This window comes from Staurois parvus, unplaced genomic scaffold, assembly GCF_062004578.1.
Source record: "Staurois parvus isolate SC_StPar_1 unplaced genomic scaffold, SC_StPar_1.0 ptg000636l, whole genome shotgun sequence".
NCBI lineage: Eukaryota > Metazoa > Chordata > Amphibia > Anura > Ranidae > Staurois > Staurois parvus.
In genome coordinates this window covers 2345632-2357659 of record NW_028318432.1, presented here as the reverse complement: position 1 = coordinate 2357659, position 12028 = coordinate 2345632, and the positions used below count along the sequence as shown (strand labels likewise).

The window sequence follows — 12028 nt, the reverse complement described above, 5'->3', positions numbered from 1 at the left end:
AGCCTTGTACCATGTGACCTCTGTGATTATTCACAGATTTCACACGTAGTAAGCAATGATGTCAGAAGTGACATCTTGCTTACTACTTTGCATGTGATCACTGATTGGCCAATCAGTGATCACATGATCTCTGATTGGCCAATCAGTGATCACATGATCTCTGATTGGCCAATCAGTGATCACATGATCTCTGATTGGCCAATCAGTGATCACATGATCGGGACCTCACACAGAGGTCCCGTCCGATCGGTGTTCCACTGTGTCCAGAGGACACAGCGGCCACCGGATTGCGGTGCTGCGCACTCCCAAGGAGCGTGCACAAGCAGGGTGCGGGGAGGCCGTTTATAAACGGCCACCCGACCCTGCACTGCCACCATCTGGCTGTTTATATACATGGGCCGGATGGGAGGTGGTTAAGCTTTGGCAATAAAACCTGGAAGCTGATTTGTTTCTATGCCGAGTTGCAGCAGACTTTGCATGCCGAGTTTTAGTAAATAACCCCCAATGCATGCAGTAGTTTTGCTAGGATAAGCATATACTGGAGATAACTGGAGTTATCTTCTTACATCCAAAGATAAGCATGTGTTGCTGGTAAGGGGGCATTTAAGTAAACATTTCCATTAGCTCCACACATACATATCCTATCCTCCTAATGCCCTGTACACACAAAGAGAATATGGGAAAAAAAAATTAGCTTTCAGAGTGATCATAAGATAATCTGATCATTAGTATATGGCTTTTGACAGGCGATCATGACAGTTCATGCAACAATATCCAATGGGACAAGAACACAAATTGTTCTCGTACGATACAAAACCGCGCATGTTTAGAAACAAATTAATACATTACAAGACAATACAATATATCACTTCCAAAGTTGGATTCTGTCGTATGAGAATTTTTTTAACTTTAGTAACCTCTTCATTTTTGATAGGAGAAAAACAGACAATCATTCGTCTGATATTCTCATCGTGTGTGCGGGGCATAACGCCTCATCAGACCCTAAAATTGAAATACAGTACAGGTGAAGGAAAGCAGAATATCCCATGTGGCTGGCCAGACAGAGTTTACACCATGGGTACTCAACCTGTGGCCCTCCAACTGTTGTGGAACTATAAGTTCCATCATGCCCCTGCCTTTGGGATTTATGCTTGTAACTGTCTGTGACCTGTACTACAGTGGGAATATAATTATTTGATCCCCTGCAGATTTTGTAAGTTTTCCCACTTACAAAGAAACGAAGGGTTTATACTTTTTTTTTTTTTATCAAAGGTGTATTTTAAATTATAGAGAAAGAATATCAACCAAAAATCCAGAAAAAATCATATGATACAAATGTTATAAATTGAGTTGCAGTTCAGTGAGTAAAATAAGTATTTGATCCCCTACGAACTAAAAATAATTCTGGCTCCCACAGATGGGCTATGTGGTACACAGATTAGTCCTGTCAATTTAAAGAAGGTGCTCCTAACGAGCATGTGTATAAAAGACAGCTGTCCACACAATCTCTTTCTTCCATTCAAACCTCACCAAGACCAAAGAGCTGTCAAAGGACATCAGATACTAGATTGCAGACCAGCGCAAGGCTGGAATGGGCTATAAGACCATCAGCAAGAGACTTGGTGAGAAGGAGACAACTGTTGGAGTGATTATTCACAAATGTAAGAAATACAAAATAATCATCAACTGCTCTCGGTCTGGAGCTCCATGCAAGATTTTGCCTCATGGGGTAAGGATGATCATGAGAAAAGTGGGGGATCAGCACATAACTACACAGGAGGAGCTTGTGTATGATCTCAAGGCAATTGACTGCAGTCACCAAACAAAGCACTGGCAAAGCAATATGCCACCATGGATTGAAATCCTGCAGCGCCCACAAGGTCCCACTCATCACATGTACAGGCCCATCTGAAGTTTGCCAATGAACATCTAAATGATTCAGAGAAGGATTGAGAGAAAGTGCTGTGGTCAGATGATACCAAAATTGAGCTCTTTGGCATTAACTCCACTTGCTGTGTTTGGATGAAGAAAAGTACTGACTATGACCCTAAGAACACTATCCCTACAGCCAAGCACAGAAGTGGAAACATTATGCTTTGGAGCTGTTCCTCTTCTAAAAGTACAGGATGACTTTGCCACATTGAGGGGCCAATGAACAGGGCCATGTATTGTAAAATCTTGGATGGCAACCTTCTTCCCTCAGCCAGTACACTGAAGATGGGTTGTGGATGGGTCTTCCAGCATGACAATGACCCAAAACATACCACAAAGGCAACAAAGGCATGGCTCAAGAAGAAGCACATTAAGGTCATGGAGTGGCCTAGCCAGTCTCCAGACCTAAATCCTATAGGAAATTTATGGAAGGAGCTAAAATTTCGAGTTGCCAAGCAACAGCCAAGAAACCTTAAGGATTTAAAGAAGATCTGTAAAGAAGAGTGGACCAAACTCCCTCCTGAGATGTGTACAGACCTGGTAACCCACTACAAGAAACGTCTTACCTCCGTGCTTGCCAACAAGGGTTTCCCCACCAAGTACTAAGTCATGTTTTGCTTTGGGATCAAATACTTATTTTACTCACTGAACTGCAACTCAATTTATAACATTTATATCATGTGTTTTTTCTAGATTTTTGTTGATATTCTGTCTCTATCATTTAAAGTACACCTATGATAAAAATTATAGACTCTTCATTTCTTTGTAAGTGGGCAAACTTAACAAATCTGCAGGGTATCAAAAAATTATTTTCCCACTGTATATTATCCTCATGCATGCACCAGACCTGGCATAAATAACATGATTACTGTAAATGTAAAAAATTTGAGTAATGATGGTTTATGTACCATGAAGAATTGCAAAAGTAAATTGCTAGATGAATGTTTGTCATGATATTAATAAATGTATTTTTTTGTCAATATAGATTCACTGTATGGTCTTTGAAAGATAGATGATTTTTGAAACGTGCACTTTGCTCTTGGAAACGCATTAGACAGAGTATAAGTTCCTGCCATCCTTGGCTTTGAAGTTTAATTTCAACAAAGCACTATATAAGGACATTGGGCCTCAAAAGATATTGGATTGCATGGAATATTAAAGGGTGATAGTGATTGAATTTATGTAAAAACAAAGTCCAGAAATAAGCATCAACGAAATGTTTTGAATGTTTGTGACTTTTTATGGATGAAAAAGAAATTCAATATTGTTTTACCGTACCGTGAAAGTCCCATTTCTTTGAATGCAAATGAAATTATATCCACTTGAGGGGGTGGTTATTAAAAAGTGAAATCATGTAAAGAACAAGGTGTCCTGGGAGCTTACTTCAAGGTGGAAATATGAATGACTATTACTATTTACTGGGGAAAGTGAGCCCATTCTCCGAATGGGCTAAATGTGGAAGGGTGCATCACTGCAGTGGCAGAGAGCACAGGGTGTGCATTGGTACAGTGGCACAGTGCACAAGACATGTGTTGGTACTGTGGCACCAAGTGCAGACAGAAGAGGGCTTTGTCGGGTGGTGGCATGTGGAAAAGGTTTTTGGAGTGGGGCATGGGGTCAGATGCAGTGGTGAGAGTGAGGGTGTGGGGTGTAGAAATGGGGGAGGTGAGGATCTGGGTCAGCTGCACATGTGAGAGCGCAGAGGGTTTAGCGTGAAGGTGCAGTGGTTTGTAGGTTTAAGGCATAGTGGTCAGAAGGGGGTTCCCCATGACTAAGCTCCATGGGGGGATTCATCTACAGGCAAGCTAGTTATACTAAAGTTGATCTATCAATTGACTTCAGTACAACCAGCCTGTCAGTTTTTTTACATGTGATTACTGCCGATATAGTCGCTAGCAGTAATCGTGTTTGGCTCCCCGCTGCCAGAACACAATAGCCCCGCGGTACAGATTCCCCCATCAAACACTGACTGTGTTGATGGGGAAATTGAGCAATTTTCTTTCCTGCAATCCATGGTCAATATAGTCAGGCCACTTTTCACTAGGAGAGGTCAGGCATGGCAGTCTCAATGTTTCTTTAATAAAAAAATAAATAATACATTTAGATAATCTGCAATTTTCTAATATTAGGCTAACCATAAAAAAATTGTTTTAAAATTAAAAAAATACCTTTAGAGGAACCTGTAGAGTGATCCTGTTGGGGAGCCTGGGAGGAATATTCAGGGTGCAGGCGGCTTGGTGACTGTCTCAACCAGTTAAATAGATCAGCAAATCTTCTTTCATACCATCCACAGCTATCCGATTCAAAGTCACATTTAGAAGCTAAAAAAAAAATACAAAATTATCGCAAATTAAAGAGGAACCCAAAAATTGAAGATTTGTTTTTTATAGCAAATTTAGAATACTGTCTAAATGTTTTTATTGGACGTGTTTAATAGCAAAAAAGTAAAAAATATTGTTTTTTTTTTCTGAAAATTTCCGGTCTTTTTTCTATAGCACAAAAAAATAAAAAATGCACAGGGAATCAAAGACCACCGAAAGAAAGCTCAATTCATGGGAAAAGAAGAACATAAATTTCATTTGGGTGCAGCGTTGCATGACCACATAATTGTCAGTTAAAATGACGCAGTGCCGTAATGCAAAAATGGCCTGGTCAGGAAAGGGGGTAAATCCTCAGGAAAGCAAGTGGTTAATATTTGCTTGGCAGAGAGAGAAAAAAATCATAAGCTGCAAACAAACATGTTCAATAAAAATAAAGTTACGGTAGCATCGGTAAACCACATACATTGACATCAAGCCTAGTTTTTTCAGTCTTTTTATTATTGAACTAGTGGATGAGGAAGACACTAATGTTTGGCTCATGGAACACAGTATGTAGAACTATTACATTTCTGCAGGATAGTTACAAATTATGGAAAGATATGGAAATATTCTGTATCTGCTAGATGTAGCTAGGTGCCGGCTATATCATTATGCCTTCTGGGACATTTACAGATGAGACTTATGATTAATCCTTTTCCCCCTAGTGCCCAGTACAGAGACTGCTATATTGCTTACCATAGCACAGTGGATCTAGTTCTTCTGACAACAGAGGATCTTGGGACCTGTAGTCCTATAGCCAATACATCCTGTATACCTGAGTGCTGATTGAACTACAACTACCAGAGAGCTGGCTAACCAGAAGGATGCTGGAGAGCAGATATACATATACAGATATCTACAGCAAGGGAATGGCTCGCTCTCTTGTCCCAGGATTCAGAGATGAACAGAAGGGGACTGCCATTCTCCTCAGATTGTTGGTCTACTGCTGTGGGACTCTGCACATCAGCTCAGTATGGGAGTGAAGTCAATCACCACACTGGGATCGCATCAGCTTCTCTGCATCGGGACTGTTATTCTTCACACAAACAGGCTATCAGATGGCAAGTCTGCACATCCCTGCAAACAGCCAAGAGCTTGTGCAAGAACTCTCATTCCTAGGAGGCCATGCTATACATGGGATTGGTGAGAGGGCGGATGCCCAACCTCTTTCTGTCATCACTCTAGAGACACTGCATGCAGACAGACACCCTTACACCTCAGTATCAGGAGATCTTTGCTTTGAGCAGTACCACAGCCTGTTTAGCTTCCTTGAATTACTAGTATTCATTACTGTTTATGGGCCCCTACCATTGCTAGCAGAAGACAACATATACCACTGTATAAGGAACTTTAAACATCAAAGGATGGGAAGTTGCAATCTCTATTTAAGGGGACCTCTTCTCTCCTAAGGCCATTGTTATTCAAATTAGAATACTTATATCTATTTATGTTGGAGGATATACTGTATTTACACAATTCTCTGCATCCACCATTGTGATACCAGTGGCCTAGGGGGAGCTGATAAGTCAACAACCCCCTCTTACTACTGGTGTTGTGGTCTGGTGGTTGAAGTTCTTTACTCATGACTGTATAATTTGTTAAACGTTACTAATTGATTATTCCTATTTTACCAGTGTCCTATTTTTATGCGTTAATTGGGGGTTGTATATCCTAACCCCATTATTCTTGTGGTCTACTCTTTTGAACAAGTTTAATATAGAGGTGTTACTAAAGAATTGTGTCTCTTGTATTATTAACCTATAATGGTAAAATATGTCTGAACCTAGAGTGTCAGAAATGTCGGGAGGCTTGCAAGGTCAGGGCAACCACTGGGGACAACCATTATCATATCGCCCCTGTGGGGGTAGCGCTACAGATAAATTAAATATAATTTAATAACTCTAAGGCTATGCATCAAAGTCGGGGTAACCACATTGCTTGCTTTCTTTGTGTAGTTGGGAAGAATATAGTTGAAGATTTTACCATATAACAGTAAGCAAAGTATTGGCACACAATGCCAAGTGATAGTGGCATCCAAAGAAAACCTTTGGATGTGCAATTGAGTAAAAAAGACCATAAGACCGTTGACTTAAAGACAAAATGGCTTAATGAAAAGAACTTTTCTGTATATTGGGAAAATTGTATACCGGTAGGTTAGCTTGTTTCTTTCTTTATTTTAAAGTGGTTCCTCGATTGATCAACCTTTCCTTCAATCAATCTATCCTTCCTTCAATCGACTGACCCTTCCTTCAGTTGATCAATTTTTCCTTCAATCGATTGAAGGAAGGATCGATCAATCATTTAAAGGAAGGATAAATTGATCAAAAGAAGGATCAATCAATCAAAAAAAAGGATTGCTCAATCAACTGATCGAGGGAAGGATCTCTCGATCAACGGTAGGGTTGATCTATCAAAGGAAGGATCGATCAATCAATCGATCAAACCTCAGCATTGCACTGTAATGGTACTTACTGCTTAGCCACTGCAATGCCCACTAAGTTGCCAGAATGACTTTCTTTTTGAAAGTATTAATTTGAAGGATGTATTTTTTTTAACCCAACTATATAAAGATCAAAATTATACACATCAAAACTAACAAATATACATGAAGAAAGACAGACACTTACCGCATGATACTTCATCAAATCCATTTTCACAGTCCTTTGTAAAGTCACAGCGTTTTTTCCTTGGTATGCAGTTGCCATCTCCACAAGACATATACCCCAGGGGACAGTTAAAAAATAAAGGTCCTTTTAAAAGACCTATGAGAAGGAATATTGCATCTGATTACACAGTGTTGTTCCAACACAGGAAGAGAATTCCCCTGGCCATTTTGGAAGACATTAGAATCTGTGGTACCCAATGGTAAAGCCAAGCTTTGCTCAGCTGTCAACCTAACCATAGACATGGAAAGCAGACTTGATGTTTCAGATACCACTGCTTACTTTATGGCTTGGGATCCAATGGTATGACTGTTAGTTCAACTGTTGTTTGACATCTACCAAGCTGACTGAATGACCATAGCATCATTTCTGTCTGATGCTTTGTTCCTCTGCTATCTGCATGAGTCACTTCTGACAAGTTTTCCTGACACCAAAAGAAAAAAGGAGACAGGAGAAGGACTCCAACAGATTAGCAGCCTCAGCTCTGTTCCTGTGAGCTGTGTGGAGGGGTGTGTGTCCCCTACCTCCAATGAGCTCTCTGAGCTTTCCTCACTGAGCTCTGCAGAGTGTAATTCCAGCTCTCTGCCCCCTTTTTAAGGAATTCTCAGACAACCTTTATAAATCAGCACTTTGAATGGATGTAGAGAAGAGAAGACCACAGATAAACAGGTAGAACTTATGTAGGAGGATTTGTTTCATCTCTGTTTAACACCTGAGGCCAGTCACTTCACTGGGTATAGGTAAAGGTTTACAACCACTTTAAGCTGGCCATACACTGATCGAAATTTGTCAGGTGCAGCAGAGACTAGCTGAATTCTGATCAGTGTGTGGCCATTCTTACTCAACAGGTGTGTGATCACCTACTGTTGCAGGGACATGTTCGAAACCTTTCCTAGATTAGATGATGCAGACAGTCAGCTGATGGCAGTGGGTGCTGGGTGTCAGAATACAAGCATATAAACACATGTGGACTGTGCACTGTCTGTCCTGTAGGGCTATATATGGAATCTCTAACATTTTCAAAGTAATTGCTCTATAAAATGGGGACATTGATGATTGGTAGTTTGCTTTGAATGATAAAAATGAATTAAAGAGTGTTTTCAGTTTGTGGTGCTAAGATACAGAATACATGATAAATAGAAGGTCTAAGTGGACTACATTAAAACAGGCTGTGAACAGCAAACAGCATCCTCACCTTAAGACCGGGTTCACACTCATGCTCACCACATTGCAATCGCATGGTGTTCATGCGATCTGGTGTAGGTGTCAATGTTAAATTAATGGAACCCCAAAACAGATTTCCAAACGCAGTGTGATTGCCAGAAATCACATTGCATGGGTGTTCTCACCTGCGATTCAGACACGGGTAAGAAAAAAAGAGTCCTGTACCTTTTTGTTGCGGATACGATTTGAGCCATACAGAATGTATGGCTCTAATTGCAGCATACAGACATCGCTTGTAATTCGCACAGGAATGCGGTGTGATTCCTGTGTGAATTACATGTGGTGTCCCGCACCGCACTACTGTGAACTCGGTCTAAATGACCCCCAGGCAAAAAAAAAGAAAAATATGAATAGTATCCTAAAATTACCTGTATCTGTGTAATTGATAAAGTTGCAGTCTGGAGATAAGCTGATATCATCAATAGAAGCTGTAGCCTCAGCTGATAACAGTGTGGCTTCCAATAGGATCTGAAATAGAAATGAATAATTAAAATCCACAGCAAGATAATGGGAGAGAACTCCCATTAAAACCGGAGCACTCTGAATCTGGTCTAGTTGTGCATGGGAGCCAATCAGCTTCTAACTTCAGCTTGTTCAATTAGGCTTTGACAATAAAACCTGGAAGCTGATTGGTTACTATACAGAGCTGCACCAGATTTTGCACTCCCAAATGGAGTATATCATTATGGAGGTCACATACAGATTGGTATCATTTGGGAAGGGATACTTTCTTATTTCAAATGCATGTGTCACGAAAACAGTTTTTCAAGTTTTAGTTCAAGCAAGGGAGGTTAAAACTACTATAGGTTTATATATATATATATATTTATTATCTTTGAACGTTTTCCTTTATTTCATGTTGAAGAGACACAGCAAGAATTGGAAACAAATACTGTATATCTAAACTTTTTGGACAGCTTTCATTGGAATAGGTATCCCCATTGGCAGATTCCCTTGTACCACTTATTTTGGTCAAAACTAACATGGAGTTCCCATTACTTTTTTTCCCAGTGACAACAGTCCCCAGGACAAAAAAAGACAGTGAGACTTCAAGGCAGGCACATTGATAGTAATTAAAAAAAAAAAAAATAGGGGTTGCAACTCTAAACTAAAAAAGAGACAAAGATACACTTTAACATGTTAAAAAATTAAACCCAAAATCCAAAACGTTTATATATTGCAGCTTACCAATCATTAGATTTCTTTTTTTAGATTTTTTTTCACTTCTGTTTTCTCCTGGTGATCTGACCAGTAGCACACCTCCTGTATTAGAGAACCCCCACTCTGGATGAAGGAGCACAGGGGGCACATTTTGACAGCGGCATTGTCAGTCATGGGGGAGGGGAGTGTTGGATGTACTAACAGCTTTAGATACACTAACAAATTGAAGGCAAACTCCAGCTCACATTACAGTAACACAAGCAGTTACAGCAACAGTTTTTTTTTCTTTTGGTATAAAGGTTTTACATGAATAAATAAAAACTGATCATTGTAATCACCCCTGTCAGTGGTAAATGGTTTCTCTCAACACTCTGGTATTTTTGCTGGACAGTTTTGGTCTGTTAAAAAACAGACTTACCGGCTGGATCATCAGATGAAAATAAAGAAAAGAAAGCCTAAACAACAAAACGAATGCAGCTATCACATCGAAGACTTGGTAAGCTGCAATATAATAAATGTTTTCTTTTGGGTTTAATACCACTTTAAGTTTGAGAAAAAAAGCCAGCAGTGATAAATAAAACCGATTTTTGGAAGAGAAATGGGGCTGATGGAGGACAAGGATAATTTTTGATTACTTGATCATCTCTAGATGTCTGCATTACAGCAAAGCCAGACTCCTGTTTCCAATACAGTCTTCATTCTTGACATAAGGAACAGTTTTTTGATTTCTGACACAATACGGCATACATTAATTTCAGCAGTTAATGCGCACTTCACAATCTGCTGAAGGTATCTGAAAGCCATCCATCAACCTCCACATGATGTAATCGTTGGCTGGCAGTGAGGCGCTAAATGACAGTGAAAAGCTCTTCTAATGCAGAGAAAATAAACTTTCCTATAAGTAGAAGTTTTACCAATTTTTATTTCTTGCATAAACATTCAGTAAGCCATATGGAGCCGGGAAAGTGAGCACAAAATCTGTTATTTGTTACACCATTTTAATCTTTCAGTATAACATAAGGGTGTGATGAAGCCAACAGCCATAAACTACTTTCCTGATTTAAAGCCACTCCAGGTACAAAAGATGTAATTTATGTTATTCTTCAACCGTCACAAAGGATATAAATCCACTTTGTGAGCACAAAATGCCTTTGCAAAGCCAGATATTACTTTGTTAAAATAGCTGTGCTGTACATAGCCTGTGCAGAGAGCAGAACTGTGGGAGGGGTCCGGCAGGCTCCACCCACTACAGGCTGCCTGCAGAAAATGATAGAAAGGGGTGGATGCAAGACCAGTCCCCCTGCACAAGAAGAGAAAGCAGCAGTGACCGGTCTTTATTTCTGGAATTTCTAGCACAGAAGCAACATTTCATTACTCTACAGATTTGGAAAAATACACAAAACACACCAAGATTCAAATAAGAATGCACATGTCTCTTGTAATTATACACAGGGCTAGATCTAGGGAGGTGATGGGGTGGGCTGTGCCCCCCCAGATTTTGTTTGCACCCTCCATCCCCCCAAATTTCTGGCAGTTTCCCTACTCTTATTGACACCCCCAACTGATCTAACCATACCTCCCTCTACTACAGCTGCATCTCGCTGCAACATTTAGCTCAGTTTGTGGGACGGGGAGAAAAAGAGTTCATAGAGTTCAGAAATGTGCCCTTTAAAGACATTTTTCATTGAAGCTCAATCTCAGTCTCATGAAGACTGAGTCCTGTGAAGACTGAGATTGAGCTCTGCAGTCACTTTTGCAGCAGTTGTTCTCTTATACCGGGTCACAATCCTGCACAATGTCCTTTTGCTGCTTTCTGTCAGTTGACCATGTCCACCACGCTTATGCTTATCAGACGATGTTTTCCCAGAAACTGTATATGCCATGATGCCCTTTGATACTGGACCACATGACACAGCAAATAAATTGGTAACTGCAGTCACAGGGGCACCAGCTAAGCGGCACCAACAATTTGCCCTCTTTGAAGCTCAGTAAGCCCTGACATGACTCTGTATTACTAGCAGTGCACACAGTGGATGAGGAAAGTGAGGCTTCCCACCTGTTAGCTAGGTGTCTCATCACACAGCGGAAGCAAAATAGTGTTATGTCAGTCCCTTTCACTCCTGCAAATCTTGTAGTGTTTTTTTTTTGTCTAACCCCTGCATGTCAGAGATAGCATTTTCTCTTTCAATATCTTGAAATATGACTCAAAGATAACTGCTTTTTTTTTTTACTTTTCACATCTTATTTTTTTTTCCCAACATTTACAGCCTGCAATGAGAGGTATATGTAGTCGTTATTAGCTTTTTGCACAAGGATATCCTACATAATTCTGCAGTTTATTTTTTTTATTTTTCCAATATACCTCTAATTCCCCTCATCGCATAGTTTAAAAAAAGCCTCTTAGCAAACCTTACCATCTTTGTGTTCAAGTCATGCCCCTGAGCATCTTCCTGTGCTACCGGCCATCAGTCCTTTTCCAGGCTGAATGACACTGGGCATCATTCATCCTACTTTCTGTGACCCTAGACCAGCCTTTCTCAACCAAGGTGCCCAGGTACCCTGGGGTGCCTTGAGGTTTCTTCAGGGGTGCCTTGAGGTTACTTCAGGGGTGCCTTGGTAAAATGTGTAGAGATTGCCCAAAACATGTATATAAGCCAACGGGTGGAACAAGCCTGCCTTTTAGTTACA

At 40.3% G+C, this 12028-nt stretch overlaps 1 protein-coding gene across 1 annotated transcript in view; it reads right to left on the bottom strand.

Moving 5' to 3' along the window:
• Positions 1-12028, bottom strand: part of MALRD1 (MAM and LDL receptor class A domain containing 1) — a 464614-nt gene that overhangs the window by 332447 nt on the left and 120139 nt on the right. The window contains exons 10-12 of the mRNA XM_089693696.1: positions 8548-8647; positions 6920-7054; positions 4101-4253 (exon numbers count right to left, since the gene is read on the bottom strand). Of these exons, the coding sequence (XP_089549822.1) occupies positions 4101-4253; positions 6920-7054; positions 8548-8647 (388 nt within the window). The remainder of the gene's footprint in view (positions 1-4100; positions 4254-6919; positions 7055-8547; positions 8648-12028) is intronic.